The 15428-nt window shown below is 36.4% G+C and overlaps 3 protein-coding genes across 3 annotated transcripts; 1 reads left to right on the top strand and 2 right to left on the bottom strand.

Annotated features, from left to right (window-relative positions):
* Positions 1–47: 47 nt before the first annotated feature.
* On the bottom strand, positions 48–7111 carry LOC120177646 (nucleoid-associated protein At2g24020, chloroplastic-like). The gene is made up of 7 exons (XM_039183720.1): positions 6986–7111; positions 6622–6773; positions 1087–1187; positions 956–995; positions 768–839; positions 435–491; positions 48–345 (listed from the first exon to the last, which is right to left on the bottom strand). The coding sequence occupies exons 1-7, from the start codon at positions 7071–7073 to the stop codon at positions 265–267; spliced, it is 591 nt and encodes a 196-aa protein (XP_039039651.1). The 5' UTR covers positions 7074–7111; the 3' UTR covers positions 48–264.
* Positions 7112–9018: 1907 nt separating this feature from the next.
* Positions 9019–10463, top strand: LOC120177665. The gene is made up of 4 exons (XM_039183739.1): positions 9019–9242; positions 9465–9535; positions 9629–10025; positions 10123–10463. Exons 1-4 carry the CDS (start codon positions 9123–9125, stop codon positions 10312–10314), a joined length of 780 nt encoding a protein of 259 aa, XP_039039670.1. The 5' UTR covers positions 9019–9122; the 3' UTR covers positions 10315–10463.
* A 386-nt stretch (positions 10464–10849) lies between these two features.
* LOC120177619 lies at positions 10850–12956 on the bottom strand. The gene is made up of 2 exons (XM_039183704.1): positions 12455–12956; positions 10850–11626 (listed from the first exon to the last, which is right to left on the bottom strand). Exons 1-2 carry the CDS (start codon positions 12719–12721, stop codon positions 10958–10960), a joined length of 936 nt encoding a protein of 311 aa, XP_039039635.1. The 5' UTR covers positions 12722–12956; the 3' UTR covers positions 10850–10957.
* Positions 12957–15428: the final 2472 nt, after the last annotated feature.

The following is a 15428-nucleotide window of genomic DNA, read 5'->3' as shown; positions in this document are numbered from 1 at the left end:
AAAATAGGTATGGAAATGACATTGAAAGGCAATGAATTCAACTATAATTAGAAATAATAACTTACGTAAAATCAAGGCGTTTTAGAACAGAGTGTGAGTTCGATCAGGGAAACGAAACTCACAATGGAAATTCACAGAAAAAAGTACAAAACGAGCATTTCTACCATTGGTCGGTATGCAAAACGAACCTAACCACGGAGCAAGTTGAGAGATTATCGTTGCTTCAAACCTCACCAAGCTCCATCCGCATGCATATTTGAGAGATTATTGTTGTTTTAATCCCTCATTGAGACCTTGTGGCATTCCTAAGCTTTGTGCAAGGTCACTCATTCTTTCCTTCATAGCCTAAGAAAATGGCAAAAAGGAATATCATCGGCAAAATGATTACGGAAAAGAATCCATCTGGTAATTATGAAAGATCGTGAGATTATCACCTCGACACTTTTTTGGTGTGCATCCTTATATGCTTCATTAACTAAAAGTGATAGCTTCTGCAAGAATTAAGAATAAAAAGTTAGCAACTTGATATAGGAATCGAGCAAAACCATGCAAAACGGAATTAAAATTCTTCTCAATGGCTTATAATTGCAGCCCAAGATGGCTTAGTATCGAGACCCCACTAAACAAGTGGAAGTTCAAAACGGTTCCTTCCCGAAGGATTCCTTGGAAGGATTTTAAAAATAAAAATAACCCACGGCATGACTATAATAGAGGATGGATTGATCTCGAATAATCTTGTGGGGAGGTAGTTTAATAATCATACTCACTTCTGCACCCAATTCCATTGCTGCCTCAGTAATCTCTATGCGTATGGGTTGCTGATTTCCGGATAATGTTGCCTGAAAAGAAAATAATAGAGAGATGCATCATACAGCCGGCTTGAGATATAAAGCAGCAACAGAGTATACCGCAATGCTAGAACTAGAACAAAAGAAAGAACCGTAAAATAATATACCTTTATGAGTTCACCTTCACAGTAGCCATCGAACTCCGCTCTGCATTAGAATGGGAAAAAATGGAATTCACAACGGAAAGAAATTAAGTTAAGTAGTAAAATTAATAGCAGCTAACAGAAAAGATCCGTACGCGGCGAGTTCTTTTTGCACTCGCACAGCCTCAACCTGGACAACCATTTGTGCTTTCTTCACTGTCTCGTAGAGGTTTTGCATATTTCCAAGAATTCCTGCCTAAAATAAAATTAGTAGGAAAGACACATTAGTTTCCAAGGAGGTAGAGTCAACCATGGTACAATCTTTTAACTATCAAGTGCAATTGTGAATGATGATGAAGCTCGTGTAGCGCCAATCAATTTTGGCACTTCGAAACGGATTAGTGATCATGAAACACAGTGCGAATCTAATGATAAGACATATGAACAATAATCTCTCTCTATGTATATGAACATGTTTTATAATGCAGAAAACAGACAATAAATCATCATGGCATATAGACTTGACTCCCTTAATTTTGCAGACAACGTCATTGGATACATTCCACCCATGGATACAAAAGTGGCCTGTTTCCATTATCTTTCAATTGATAAAATAAAATAGCGGTAAAATAAGAAGATCAACATAACTAGTAATAAGTGGCCTGTTTCTCATATCGACATTGATCTACCCAACTACCAAGATCAAATGCTAGCAATATGTTTCGCATAAACAATTAGCATAATAAGTAAAATACAAATGAATAACTGAGATATTGTTTTCAGATTTGAAAAACTCGGAAAGAACAATTTGACTCTGTTTTCTGGGTTGCCAAACAGGTTTATAAATTGCAAAAACACTGAGACTTTTTTACAAGGCAAGCAAGATACTTGCTGTTCAAGAACAGCTCTAACTTAAAGAGGCCACCCCGGCAAGCACAGGTAAATTAGGTATGCAATTAGGGTTAAGTAACTACTTTTTACTTGATCAGTTTTTAAATCGTTTCTGTTTCATAATCTTGATGTTTTGATTGCTTCTTTCAATTTTCTAATTTTTGTTTGAATTGTATATTGTTCTTTCTCTTTAGAGTTTCAGATTCAGTACTGCAATTTTAGTACAAGTATCTTCTCTCCCCATTTCCTTTCTCTTTAAGCTGCAGGGACCGGTATCTGCCGAATATCTGCCGTGAACCTGGCAATACCAGTAGTTTCTTCTTAACCAATCTTGTGAAAATTATTATTATCCTTAGCAGTCTAGTCTGTAGCGAAACCTAATTTTAGAAATTTAGATCTTATCTTCTTTTATTTTTTGTTCTATTTTTACATAACTTGCCGTAAGCTCGGTAGATCTAAAGATATTGAATACCCACTTTGTTTATTTAAATTTTTGTTTGAGTAGATGTTGATCTGAATCTTTTGTTTTTCTAAGATAGTTGTAATTCTACATTGTTTCCCCCCGTGAATCAAAACATTACTTTCCATATCACTAGGCTGAGCTCGTTTTCATTAGTTTAACAAAAACAGATCTGCTTGCCAAATTGTCTCTTTCGGTTTATATGTAAATTGTGCTATCTTTGGTTATGAAACTTGAACTAGAACTTGAATCAAGCTAATTGGCTGTGGATCTGAATAGATTTGTATTGATCCGTAAATTTTCAGGTTCTGATTTCTGTTTTGGCTCTTCTAGTACTTTACAGTGTTGGGTTTTGATTTTTTTGTTTTGATTTTCTTTTGATTATTGGTTGATACTGTTGAGGTTGTAATTGGTTGCATTGTTCGATTTGGATTTTTCATAATTTGTTCGGATTTGGATTATTGATTGATAAAATTGAGGTCTTGATTATATGGATTTCTTTTTTAATTTCAAATTATTATTAATTGCCTGGAGATCTGACTTGTATCAGCTGGGTTTTATTAACCAGTTTATTACTACTATTTATTGTTAGTTCCTCATAGCTTCGGCTATAGATGATTACTTGAGATCATGTCTTTTAGATCCCATAGAGTGTATAGGGGGAGGGCTCGACAAAGTGGTGTCAAGGAGACTAGACTTAGAGTTTGTTCGTTGAATGTAGGCACATTAAATGCTAGGCTACTGGAGCTGACCGACGTACTTAGTAATAGGAAATAGATTTTGTATTCAGGAGACTAGGTGGAAATCGGCTCGCGCCAGAGAGTGTAATGGGTACAAATTGTGGTATTCAGGCGATAATGCTAGAAATGGGGTGGGTATCTTGGTTTCCTCTAGGCTCAAGGAAAATGTAGTGAAATTTGTAGATACCGGGACAGAATCATGATGATTAAGGTTATTATAGAAGCGGAAGTGGTGAATGTCCTTTCAGTATACGCCCCACACGTTGGCCTAGGGGAGGGGAAAACGTTGCTTCTGGGATCAGTTAGATGATGTTATTAAGAGCATTCCGGATGACCAAAGAGTTTTCATAGGAGAGACTTCAATGGCCATATAAGTAGTGCAACCGACGGGTATGACGGTGTTCATGGGGGTTTCGGTTTTGGTAGTAGGAATGAGGAGGGCGTACATTGCTTGATTGCTACTGCACACGATATGGTGGTCACTAACTCCTTTAACAAGAGAGATTTGAACTTGATTCTTCCATAGCGGGGACATTGTACTCAAATCGCTACATCCTGGTTCGAAATCGGGATCGATGGGCTTGCATTGACTGTAAGGTGTTCCCTGAAGAGGCATGTGCATCACAACACAGATTGTTGGTTTTGATGTTCCGCGTACACCACAGGTGGAGCACTAATAGGGCTAAACTTGGTAACCTAGGATCCTTTGGAGAACTTAAATGGAGCGACAGATGACTTTAGGAGTAAGGTTATGTCAAATATAGATTTTGGAACTACAAACTCAATAATGCAGATATTTATGGAAAATATGGCAAATTCCATCAGAGGTAGACAAAAACACCCTTGGGTTGTCGACAGGAAAGGTCAAGGAACATAAAAAATAGTGGTGGTGGAACGACGAAGTCCAAACTAAGTGAAGACAAAGTAACTTGCTTCAGGAGTTTCTATAATGCAATGACGACGAAGAAAGATCGAGAGCTAAACAAAGATACAAGGAGGCAAAGCGGGAAGCCAAGAAAACGGTGGCTAAAGCAAAGGATAGACATACAAGGAAATGTAAGAGATTAGACACCAAGGAAGGACAAAACGGCATCTTCAGACTAAATCCAGGGAGAATAGGAATAATGATCTAGGTAGCATTAGGTTTATTAAGGACAACAATGGTGTTTCTTTTAGTGAAGATCATGATATTAGAGGGTTTTTTGGGTAATTACTTCTTCGGCTTATTTAATGACGGTGCCTCTCCCTGTAGAGATAGTACCATTGATGGGTCAACCGACCATTATACTACGGCCAATGACTGCCCTACAAGTAGGATTGGGTTTGAGGAAGTCAAAATGGCTCTTAGAAAGATGGGGAGGGACAAAGTTGTCGGTCCAGATCAAATTCCTATCACTGTGTGGTTGGCCCTAGAGAAGAGGGAGTTAAGTGGTTGACCACATCTTTAATATTATTTTAGAGACTGCCAAGATGCCTGAGGTGGAGAGAGTCTACGGTGATACCAATCTATAAGAATAAAGGAGATCCCCAACGTTGTGGCAACTACAGAGTATTAATTACTCAGCCATACCATGAAGCTATGGGAAAGGGTGATAGAGGCTAGGTTGAGACAGGTTACTAAGGTTTCGGAAAACCAATTTGGCTTTATGCCAGGCAGGTCTGCTACGGAGGCAATTCATCTACTTCGACGGCTTATGGAGAAATATAGGGAAAAAATAGAGATCTTCACATGGCGTTCATTGACCTTGAGAAGCGTATGGTAGCGTTCCCCGCGATACGATCTGGAAGACGTTTGGAAATGAGACGGATCCCATCTGCTTATATTCGGCGATTCGTGATATGTACTGTAGATATACTACATACGTCAGGACTACAGTTGGCGACACCGAGCATTCGGTGGAAATCGAACTCCACTAGGGATTGGCTCTTAGCCCTTACATTTCGCCTTGATTATGGACGACATTTATTGTGCGACATCAGACGGTGTTCCATGGTGTATGCTTTTCGCTGACGACAATGTCCTAGTTGCAGAAACAAGAACCGAGCTAAATAGTAGACTGGCTACCTAGAAGACTGCTTTAGAAGAAAAAGACCTAAGGATCAATATTGAAAAGACAGAGTATTTATGTTCAAACTTCAGTGGGAACCAAAACGATGAAGATGTAGAAGTATACATAGAAGGACACGTTCTCCCATTAAAGGATTGTTTCAAGATGATACATAAAGATGGGGGATAGATGATGACGTTACACACCGTATAAAGGCGGGATGGCTAAAGTGGAGGGTTGCTACTGGAGTTTTGTGTAACAAGAAGGTGCCTCAAAAACTTAAAGGAAAATTTTATAGAATGGCAATAAGACCAGCGCTACTGTATGGATCAGAATGTTGGGCAATCAAGAAGGATCACGTAAAGAGGATGGAGGTCGCAAAAATGAGAATACTTCGATGGACATGTGGTAGGACTCTGTGGGACATGATACCAAACTCTGCAATTAGGATGTCCTTGGGGATGGTGTTTGTATCCAAAAAATTGAAGGAGGGAAGACTACGGTGGTTTGGGCATGTCCTTCGGCGACAACCGTCGGATGCGGTCAGGAGGGTAGAGTCTATTACAGTCGACGGTGCCAGAAGGAGAAGACGACCAAGGAGGAAGTGGGAAGACTGCTTGAGATCTGATTTGAAGGATTTAGTCATTACCGAGGACATTACCTCTGATAGGAAAGTATAGAGACTTAAGACCAGGGTAGCCGAGTAGTACGGATCACATCAATAGGGTGTATCATCTCTATCTTCTTTTAATTCCTTTGTAGTAATTTCCATGACTTCTACTTTTTATATGTTTCTGTCATTTGAATTTATGAAAACTTAGAACTAGGGTAGCGGAGTAGTGTTGCCTTAGTTTAGGTTTTAACCCATTTGACATTATTCTTTCTCTTAGCTTGCTATTGTTGACTTTTATGTATCTTTCTCTTCATGTTTCCTCTTTTTAAATTTAGTCGGGTCTTACGTTTCTGTCTATATGCAGAGATTTTTAACGCAGGAATTTATTTGCATGGATTACTTCCCATTCGATTCACGCATATGAAAAATGCATATGAAGACTGTTCAACTATGTATTTATTTATTTATTTATACATGTATTGCATTTTATCTCCATTTTTAATTTTCTGACTGCCGGAGGTCTTCCACGGAAGCTGCTCTCAAACTAGCATTGAGGGCAGCCTACTACCCTACCTCCCCTTACCCCATTACATATGGGAATGGGGTTCTGTTGTTGTTGTAAGTAAAATACAAATAACGGTTTAAAGGAAAACTTAAAAGGTCATTGGAACTGAGGGATAAGTGCACCTAAGGCATAATTTGAAGCATCATTTTCAGTTATAGACAAGGCTGGAGCCAACAAAACTAGTATTAGCAACTATAATAAAAAGGCCACAACAATATGATAGCATGGATCGGACTATAGCAATGCTAAAGGGGCTATTGTCCTCATAATTCAGATCGCAAGCTACTCGATGCAGATACTAATGCAACCATTTTTGTAAAATAATGGTTGATATTCACATGTGGCATAGATAACAAACAAATGTTACCATTACCTTGGAAGGTTCATCACCCTTCTCACCGTTTTCCTTTTTACCTCCAAACAAACCGTATACGCGTAGAGATTTATAGCTCCGCTCGGATTTTGTAGGATCCGACATTGATAAAAACTGCTTACCAGCTAGATTTTTATTCAAATTAAGGTTACCTGATAACATCAGTGGAAAGAATATATTACAATTTAAAAGAAATTAAAATGGGATCCGGTACAACAATTTCAGCCATGCTGCCTAATACTTCATTTCTTATGAATAATAATCACTGGAACAAACCCTTAAATTAAAATCAAAACTTTTATCATGGTCTATTCCGATCCTATATTTTCTCAGCAACCAAACAGGAAGAGAGAGAGAGAGTTACCATGATAGAGTGAAGAGATAGGCTTTTTCCAATCAATGGTTCCAAGTTGATTTGATATTTGAGCAGTCACAATACTCGACGAAGCCATATCCTTTGGAGGTTCTGTTTGCCCAGAAAATAAAAATCAGATCTTTTTACACAAAGCATATATAGCAGAAGAAGATAAGGTGGATGCTTTCTTTCTCTCTTTTCTTTTCCTTTTAGGGTTGCTTATCTCAGGCCCAATTTTGTTTCATTATGTTGCATAGTTCCAACCCAACTTGAAAAGGCCCATAAACTAAATTGATCGAGCGGATGAGACTTTATTTTTTTGTTACATTGAGTAATATGGCTACATCATAGCCTACGGTCTTAGAGTAGCCAATCCTCTAGTATCAGCTCGTAATAACGGAACAATTTTCTTCGGAGGGTTGGTAAGGACATGAGTTCCTTCTTCTCTTTCAAGAGTCATTTTAGCCTGACAATCGATGCATCTATTCTCTTCGAGACAATTGATGCATCTATTCTCTTCGAGCTAAGTATGACAAATTTCGATGACCCATCTTTTCTGAGCGGATGATATATTAAATTTGAAGTTTAAATCTTGACATTATAATTAAAAAAAAAAATAAATCTTGAAATTGTATTTTAATATATACTTATAATATTTTATCTAGATTAATCGGATAATTTTTGAATAACTTCTTAAAGCAAATAAAATACTTACGTACTTACTACCATGGTTTAAAGTAAGTCATTTTATCATAGCTTTTCTAGTTTGATCTCTCCATATGACCACAAGCAGCAATCATTAAAATCGTGCGTTAGACATTCAACAAAAGCCAGCTACTCCCATGACTTGTTCCTCCAAAACAAGTTCAAACCCTAGAGTCATGGTCTAGTTGAAAATTAAAAGTCTTTCGTATTGGATGCAAGCTTTTATATTAGAATGGATGAATTTATAAATAAGGATGACGGATACAAATTATTAATAAAAAATATAAAAATATTTAAATTATATAAGAATTAAAATTTTCAGGGAAACAACTATCTTCGACCATCTCTCGGTACATCTCTACCATATTGCCTCCATACGAGCCTATGAATGTTCCAACCTTAATGCACACCTAAATTCAATATTTCTCTTCTCATTACACACCAACAGCTCCTTCACATTTCAGTTCCAGACCAAATTCTGATTTTGCAAACAGTCATGAGCACCACAAGGCACAAAGTGTCATCAATGGTGGAAATGGCCAACTTGATTTAGAAAGTGCATGCCAACTGCTTTTAAACAGTTCAACAGAAGAAAACAAACAGTTAGAGCAACACAGATTACATGTTTTTTTCCCAAAACCTTTTTGGTTCTCCAAAACTTTTGACATAATTCCATGCCATTGTTTTAAGTTTCACATGGAAAGTAAAACTCTCAGACTGGTTAAAAAGAATCAGAATTCTTGAGGATCTATCGTGCAATTAACCCTGTTTGTTTCAATTTTACTGTCGCATTCCACATAACAGATGGATTGGCAAACCAAGCGAAGCACATGGCGGGTGAAAACTAGCGGGTTTCACCATCACCACTATTCATTAGGGTACACCACCATTCCTTGAAAACAAAGAGGTCATGGTGGGAAATTGGATATAGGCTGGAGCAATGTGAAATAAAAACCATCTCTTTCTTCATTGAAACCAACAGCTGAAACACCTGAGTTCAAACAGGGAAAACCTATTTTTTATCCTTTTGCTGCCATCTTCCCTTTTCATCCCACTTCTTGCATCAAAGGCTTCGCCTTTACCCTTTTCTCTCTCTTTCTTTGGGGGTGGGGAATGAAACAGACAAAGACCAAGAAAATCAAAAGAAAACCAATCTTATTCTCTGTCTTTCTAGTCTCAGCAAAAGAAGAAAAAAAACATGTTTTTCCACCAAGTTGTCATATGGCCTTCGTTGGTCTTTCTCTTTTGTCTCGGTCAGAGTTTTCCACAGACAAAACAGCAAAACGATAACCTTCCTACCTCTCTCTCTCTCTCTTTCTTTCTTTCCCTTTTTCATCAAAGACACTTCTTCTGCCCGCCCCCCTTTTTCTCTCTCCTTTGTATTTCCTTATTTTGGCCTTCTGGGTTCTTTCTCTGAACCTTAACCTTGTGATCTTTAACCATGAATAAGATGAAAGGGGTTGTTGCTGCCATAGAGTATTCTCCATGTGCGATGTACGTGGACCAAAGGATGAGGTTCAAGCACCAGAGTCTTTTGCAAGACTTTGAAGACTTGCACATGGTAACATTTTTCCCCAGATTATTTAGAGTTGGTGCTGGTGTTCTTGTTTTATTTTTTCAATCTTTAAGAATTGGATCTTCTAGTTTCCATTGATATATGTATTTATTTCAATTCATTGCTATGTTTGATGATTAAATTGTTGATTTTTCGACCTAAATCCTTAATGTGTTCTAAATGGAATGCTTTCTCCAATAGAATTTGAGGGATGCTTTATGTTTTCAGGAAACAGATGCCATGAGAAAGAAATTGCAGAAGATGAAAGAGCGAAGACTGACCCTGTCGGCCGAAGTTCGGTATGATGTTGTACCTCCTTTACATTTTACCTTAGAATCTTAGATACCAATATAGAGTTCATATTTCGGTTTTGACCGGGATTTTGTTCTTAGGTTTTTGAGGAGGCACAAGTTCTTGATGCAAAACCGTTCATCAAGCATCGAAGCCAGCTGGAACTTTGTGCAGCCACCGAATACGGTGGTTAGAAGTAAATCCAATGTGAAGGAGAAGAATTCAACAGGAAGGGGAAGTAGTTTGCGCCGCCTAGCTATGTCGTTCGGTCTGAGCCAAAAGAGAAAGACCTATAGTGAAAAGGAAGCCTCTTTCATTCATCATTCTCATATGTTTGACTTAAACCAGAAGCAGCACAAAAATATCAATGGTAAGGGTGATGCTCTTTTGCAAAGGTCTTCACCGATTCTTGATTTAAATCAGAGGGAAAGGCTTTACGGTGGAAGGGAGGCTACTGCTCAAACCATGAAACCAATTTTCGATTTAAAACAGATTTCGGTAATCTATTTATAGCCATGACAAGTTATATTCATCACAACCCCCATGCTATCTTTTAAAACAAACTAATTTCATCTCAATTTGTCTTCCATTGCAGAGAGAGGAAGAATTGCAGTCCATGGACAATTCAAAGAGAATAGAGGAATTCAAGAAAAGTACGATCCGAATTCCATGCGACTGGCAGCACAATGATATTAAAATATCAACCTGCAGGAACACCGGAAACGGACCGAACAGAGTCGGGAAAAGAAAGATCTCATGGCAGGATCAGGTGGCATTGAGGGTTTAAGTCTCTTGTAATAGAAGTTGCTTAGTTGGAGGGGTTGAGAACTAAGTGAATTTAGCTTGCCTAACTGCCCCTCTTTTAATTGATATATGTTCTTCTCGTTCCTCTTTTTGTAAAGAAAATATAGTGGGCATATATAAAATTGCTTCCTTGCAATTTTCTGTGGTGTGAATGGTTGTTGAGAGATTTACAAAATTTTGCTGCTTAGCTTCCGTAGTTGACATTTCCATCTTGCTACTTGAAATGGGTATTTGTTGTAGGCTGGAAGTTCACTTTCGATCACTTCCAATTAGAATGCGACCACAAACATCAATATTTGAGGGTGTATGTGGGTCCGAAACCAAGGTCCTGAAGCAAATGCAAGCACCAAATGATGTCCAAGTGCATGGTGAAAGTTTGTCCAAATGTTACAGAAGAGAGCTTGACTGTTAGGTATAAATTCATGCACCCTTTTGGATCAGATAATGATTCAACAAGGTCAAAACTAATGGCATTTTAGCTCTAAACCCTTGGCATTTAATAATCGATCAATCTTGGGTACATTTTGGGTTTCAGCTAAACTAATCTGATTAGAAATCTCAGAAGGTAATTACAGACCTAAATTTAGCTTTGCTTCATTAGAAATCGCATTAGAGACTGTTGGCATCTAAGCATCATTATATCTTCCCTGCTCAATGACGGTATCTGTGGTGGCAGTAGTGAGGGCAGCTACATTACGTTTACCGACTTCAAGGAGTCGTCGAGTGTGCTTTTTCCCTGTTTTATGATTTTTCATTACCACCCTAGAATGCGTACCGACTGAACAGATTTCACACCAAAACTTAAATTTTCTCTTTTTGCTAAATGGTGTCTTCTTCATCTCATCCATTGCAGTTGGAGTGTGTTTCTCAAGGAAATCTGCAGATTTCTTTTGCAGAAACCATTTCGCCTTTCCCTCTATCGTAATCAGCTGCTCATCCTCTTCATTCTTTATCTTTTCATTGCTAAGTTTGGGTGTCTTCTCCATGTCATCCATTTCAGTTGATGCACATTTCATCTCAAGGGAATCTGCAGGTTTCTCTTCAGTAAACCTTCTCTCGGAATTCTTCTCCATCTTCTTTGCTTTTTTCCTTCCTTCGTTAGCCTTGTGCTTTTTACCTCCAAGGTGTTCAGCCAGAGTTTTCTCACTCGTGACATTGATACGACAAATGGCACACCTCCATTCATCATTTTGTTTCACCTTCGAGCTAATTAACAGTTGACGCAATTTGCTGGTTCCTGCTGGAGGTGGTGTTTTCCGCTTTGCTCCAATAACACGATTAGGATCAGGCTTAGGCTGCATATGTTACACAAAAGAATCAATTAAACGATTGCCAATCACTGTACCATCGGCCTTTCCAACAAAAATAAATCTAACCATCGGCCTTTCTTTCCTGAAAATCTAACAGATATATTGGTTTTTTCTCGGCTGCCATGAGAAACTTTTGAAGCAGACAACAGAATACCAAAGATCAGATGAACTTGAATTGAGATCCCAAAGAAAATGATCAATAAATCATGTAGAAGCATACATGCAATGCATGAAGGATCCGAAACAAAATGAAGCATGCAGCTGCCATCCGTTGCTACAATTCCAGATAACTTGACAAAAGGAAGCATAAATGTTTGAGCAATGCAGAGCAATGAGACCCACATTGTAACAAGTCATGAAAAAGGATGTTGCTAATGGAACAGAAAATTCATCATCAATCTATTGTACTCTAGGAAGAATGAAATAGATCACTATAACACACCGAGTAAAAGCAGCTACGGCAATCTCGGAAAAATATCTTCATCATTGATCCATGGCTGCAAGGTCTCATTAGGAAACAACAAGGCTTAACAATATGAATTAATTGCAAACTCTAGATGCATTACTTGTGCCAATTGCAACACCATCAAACGCGAAACGAACACCATTAAGCTAATATACAAACACAAATCTAGTACTACGGCAACATTAGCTAATGGTCTCAAAGGCTTGATCTTTGTTGGCTAGTTAAACGACCCAACCCATACACTCAAAAGGGTTCTTGCGTCTATGGTCATTGTGCATAAGGATCTTACATGAGAAAACATTGTATATAAAGTTATTTCAAGTTTACGCATTTATACTTGGGCTTACCAGTATAATCAGCTTATTCCTTTTGTCCTCCGACGCATCCTTACCCTGAGAGTCCAAATTCTCTGTTAGCGGTGGGGGGAACACGACCGGCGGCGGCAGCAATGCCGGTGGAAACAAGTTGAAACGAGCCTCAGTCCTCCACCGGTTGAGGCTATGCAAGTGAGGCACGAAAGGAAGCCTGGGTTCGAGGCGCATCGTGAGGCTTTGCTCGTAAGACAAACCCGTTTCCCTAAATCTCTGCCGGGCCGCCGTTTCCCGTTCGGCCATCAACTCCCTCCTCACCTCGGCTTCTAACGCCCTCCGACGCGCGATTTCCGACGCGATTATCTCATCCCTGATCTGCAACTTCTCCCGTTCGACGGTCTCGGTTTACCAAGAATGACTTTACGGTGAGATCGAAATATTTGACCCGACAGTGATGGATTGAAGGTCGAAGACGATGAAGGAGCAGAGATCGAAGATTGATAATCAACCGCTCTGAATTTGAACTCCATTAGGAAGATTTAGGCTTCTTTTTCTTTTCCCAGAGTTTTCAACTCTCAAGGAGTGCTTTTTTTGTGAAGGTTTAGTTTAAGAAGAACAAATATTATGGAAGGAATGTCGACTGTATTAGACGGCGTTTTGGCGCGTGGGAAAAATGGTGTTTAAAAAATAGGAATTGACAGATATGCAGTCTTTTGGTCAAGAAAAGACTCACTTCCAATCAAACTTTGCCACGTTTCTACGCTTTTCATATCAATTTACTTTTTTATTTGGGTTAACTACATGTTTATAATCTTATTTTTAATTGTATACGTTTTTGGTCACTGATTTCAAAACTCATAAGATATAATTATTTATATTTTTATTTCAACAAGATTTGATCACCCGGAGCTAACAGCCGTTAACAACATTTAAATATTTTGATACATTCACATATTTGATATTTTTTATTTATATATTCTCTCAATTTAATCATACTTTTAATATATTAAAATAAATTACATATTTTTAAATTAAGTTAATAGTAAAATATATTTAAGTTAATATATAAAAAATTATATTATATATAATTCTTATCACAGGTACTTGGTTCATAATTTTTTATTTTTCTTTAAATTATATATTTTTTAAAAATTATATAAAATTCTAAAATTTAAAGTCTATGATATATAATCCACACATAAAGTTCAAAAATTCAAATTATATAATTTAACTAAAATGTATTAAAATTTAAAATAAAGAAACATAATTAAATTTCAAATGTTTTGAAGTTAAAATAAGTATTTTAAAAAATAATTTAGAATGTTAATGTGAAATAATTTAATAAATTAAGAATTTAGATCTTTATGGTGTTATGGTGTCAAAAGTTAAGAAATTAGGATTTTAGAATGTTAGAGTGAACTAATTTGAGGATTATAATAAAAATTTAATATAAAATGAAAATGAAAATAGAAATCGAGCAGTGAGTCAATGGGTACTCGATTAACCAACATTTTGTGACTCATGCTCGACCTAGAAAGTAGAAACCTGGTCAGGTACCTGACCAGGAAAATCAATATAAATACCCAATATTTTTAACTGGGTCAGCGGGTCGACAGATCAGCTCAATCGGGTCGGTATTTTTGAGCAACCTTACTGGCATAACATGTGCATCTTTCTATTGGATAATTAAATTTATTTTAATTTATTAAAAGTGTGACTAAATTGAGAGAATATATAATAACATGGACCAAATGTGTGATTATATAAAAATATTTAATTGTTTTTAATAGTAGTTAACTCTTGGTAACCACATCTTAATTAAATAAAAACGAAAGTGGCCGTATCTTAATTAAATAAAACGTAAGACCATATCTTATGTATTTTGAAATTAGTGACAAAAAATGGACAAAACTAAAGATAAGTGATCAACCGTGTAATTAACCCTTTTTATTTTTAAAAAGCAACTTCAATTAATTGCTTTTAATGTTGTAAAATATCTCAAAAGTACTCTTATATGAATTAATTTTTAATAAATTAACAATATTTTTTAATTTCACAAACAAAATTATGAAATTTTATATATTTATTCTTTTATATTTAAGTTTCCTATATTTAAATCTTTGTTTTTGTTAGTTTGTTTATACACTTTGAATTTTTGTGAAATAATTTGTTATATCAGTTTTTTTATTATATAATATTTGGTCTAATTTTAAATAGAGATAAAAGATTTATTTATAATTGTTAGACTTTTGTGGAAGATAAAACAAATATTTAAAAGTTGATTTTTTCACACCCTTTAAATTATCATCTTAAAATTATATATTTAATAAAAACTTAATTTTATTAAAAAAAATAACTACATATAAAATTTTAATCCATTTACGTAAGATAAATAAATATCTGCCATTTTGTTATGTTATTATTCAAAATTGAATCTTTAATATCCGTTAAAGGAATATCATCCAATAATGATTTAAAATGTGGTCTAAAATTTACTTGCCTATTATCCAAGTGACCTAGTGGTGGTAGAGGGAGTGTCATTCTCTGTAACTATTTCAAGTTTAAATTCGAAAAATTATGTTTATAAGATTTAAATGTCCATGGTTAATTAACTAAAAAAAGTATAAACACATAATACTTTACAATTACCATATTTTAATTTTTTTAAATATATAAATAATTTCAGTTCAGGTAATGCCAACTTCACTGACGGAAAGTAATCAATGAGACTAAGGGATTGTTTGTTTACTTCATAATGATTAAGCGCTGAATGATTCAAATACTGAATGATTCAGAGGCTCTGAATTATTTGACTCTGAATGTGACATGTTGTTTGATAACTGGCTCTGAATGATTCATAATGTACTTCTGTGCTGAATCATTTAGTATTGTTTTGCTGAATCAGTCAGCACTGTTTTGCTGAATCAATCAGCACTGAATCATTCAGAGATGCGAAACAAATGCGCTGAATGCTGAACCGTTCAGCATTCAGCGCTGAATGATGAACCGT

The sequence above is a fragment of the Hibiscus syriacus genome, unplaced genomic scaffold, assembly GCF_006381635.1.
Source record: "Hibiscus syriacus cultivar Baekdansim isolate YM2019G1 unplaced genomic scaffold, ASM638163v2 tig00112293_pilon, whole genome shotgun sequence".
NCBI lineage: Eukaryota > Viridiplantae > Streptophyta > Magnoliopsida > Malvales > Malvaceae > Hibiscus > Hibiscus syriacus.
This window is presented reverse-complemented; position numbering and strand designations above follow the sequence as displayed.

Coding starts and splice junctions, on each gene's coding strand:
- LOC120177665 (XM_039183739.1), top strand. CDS start 9,123: ATGAATAAGATGAAAGGGGTTGTTGCTGCCATAGAGTATTCTCCATGT. Junction 9,243..9,464: donor ACTTTGAAGACTTGCACATG/GTAACATTTTTC, acceptor TTATGTTTTCAG/GAAACAGATGCCATGAGAAA. Junction 9,536..9,628: donor ACCCTGTCGGCCGAAGTTCG/GTATGATGTTGT, acceptor TTTTGTTCTTAG/GTTTTTGAGGAGGCACAAGT.
- LOC120177646 (XM_039183720.1), bottom strand. CDS start 7,073: ATGGCTTCGTCGAGTATTGTGACTGCTCAAATATCAAATCAACTTGGA. Junction 6,774..6,985: donor TATCTCTTCACTCTATCATG/GTAACTCTCTCT, acceptor TGATGTTATCAG/GTAACCTTAATTTGAATAAA. Junction 346..434: donor CACACCAAAAAAGTGTCGAG/GTGATAATCTCA, acceptor CCATTTTCTTAG/GCTATGAAGGAAAGAATGAG.
- LOC120177619 (XM_039183704.1), bottom strand. CDS start 12,721: ATGGCCGAACGGGAAACGGCGGCCCGGCAGAGATTTAGGGAAACGGGT. Junction 11,627..12,454: donor GGAATAAGCTGATTATACTG/GTAAGCCCAAGT, acceptor TAACATATGCAG/CCTAAGCCTGATCCTAATCG.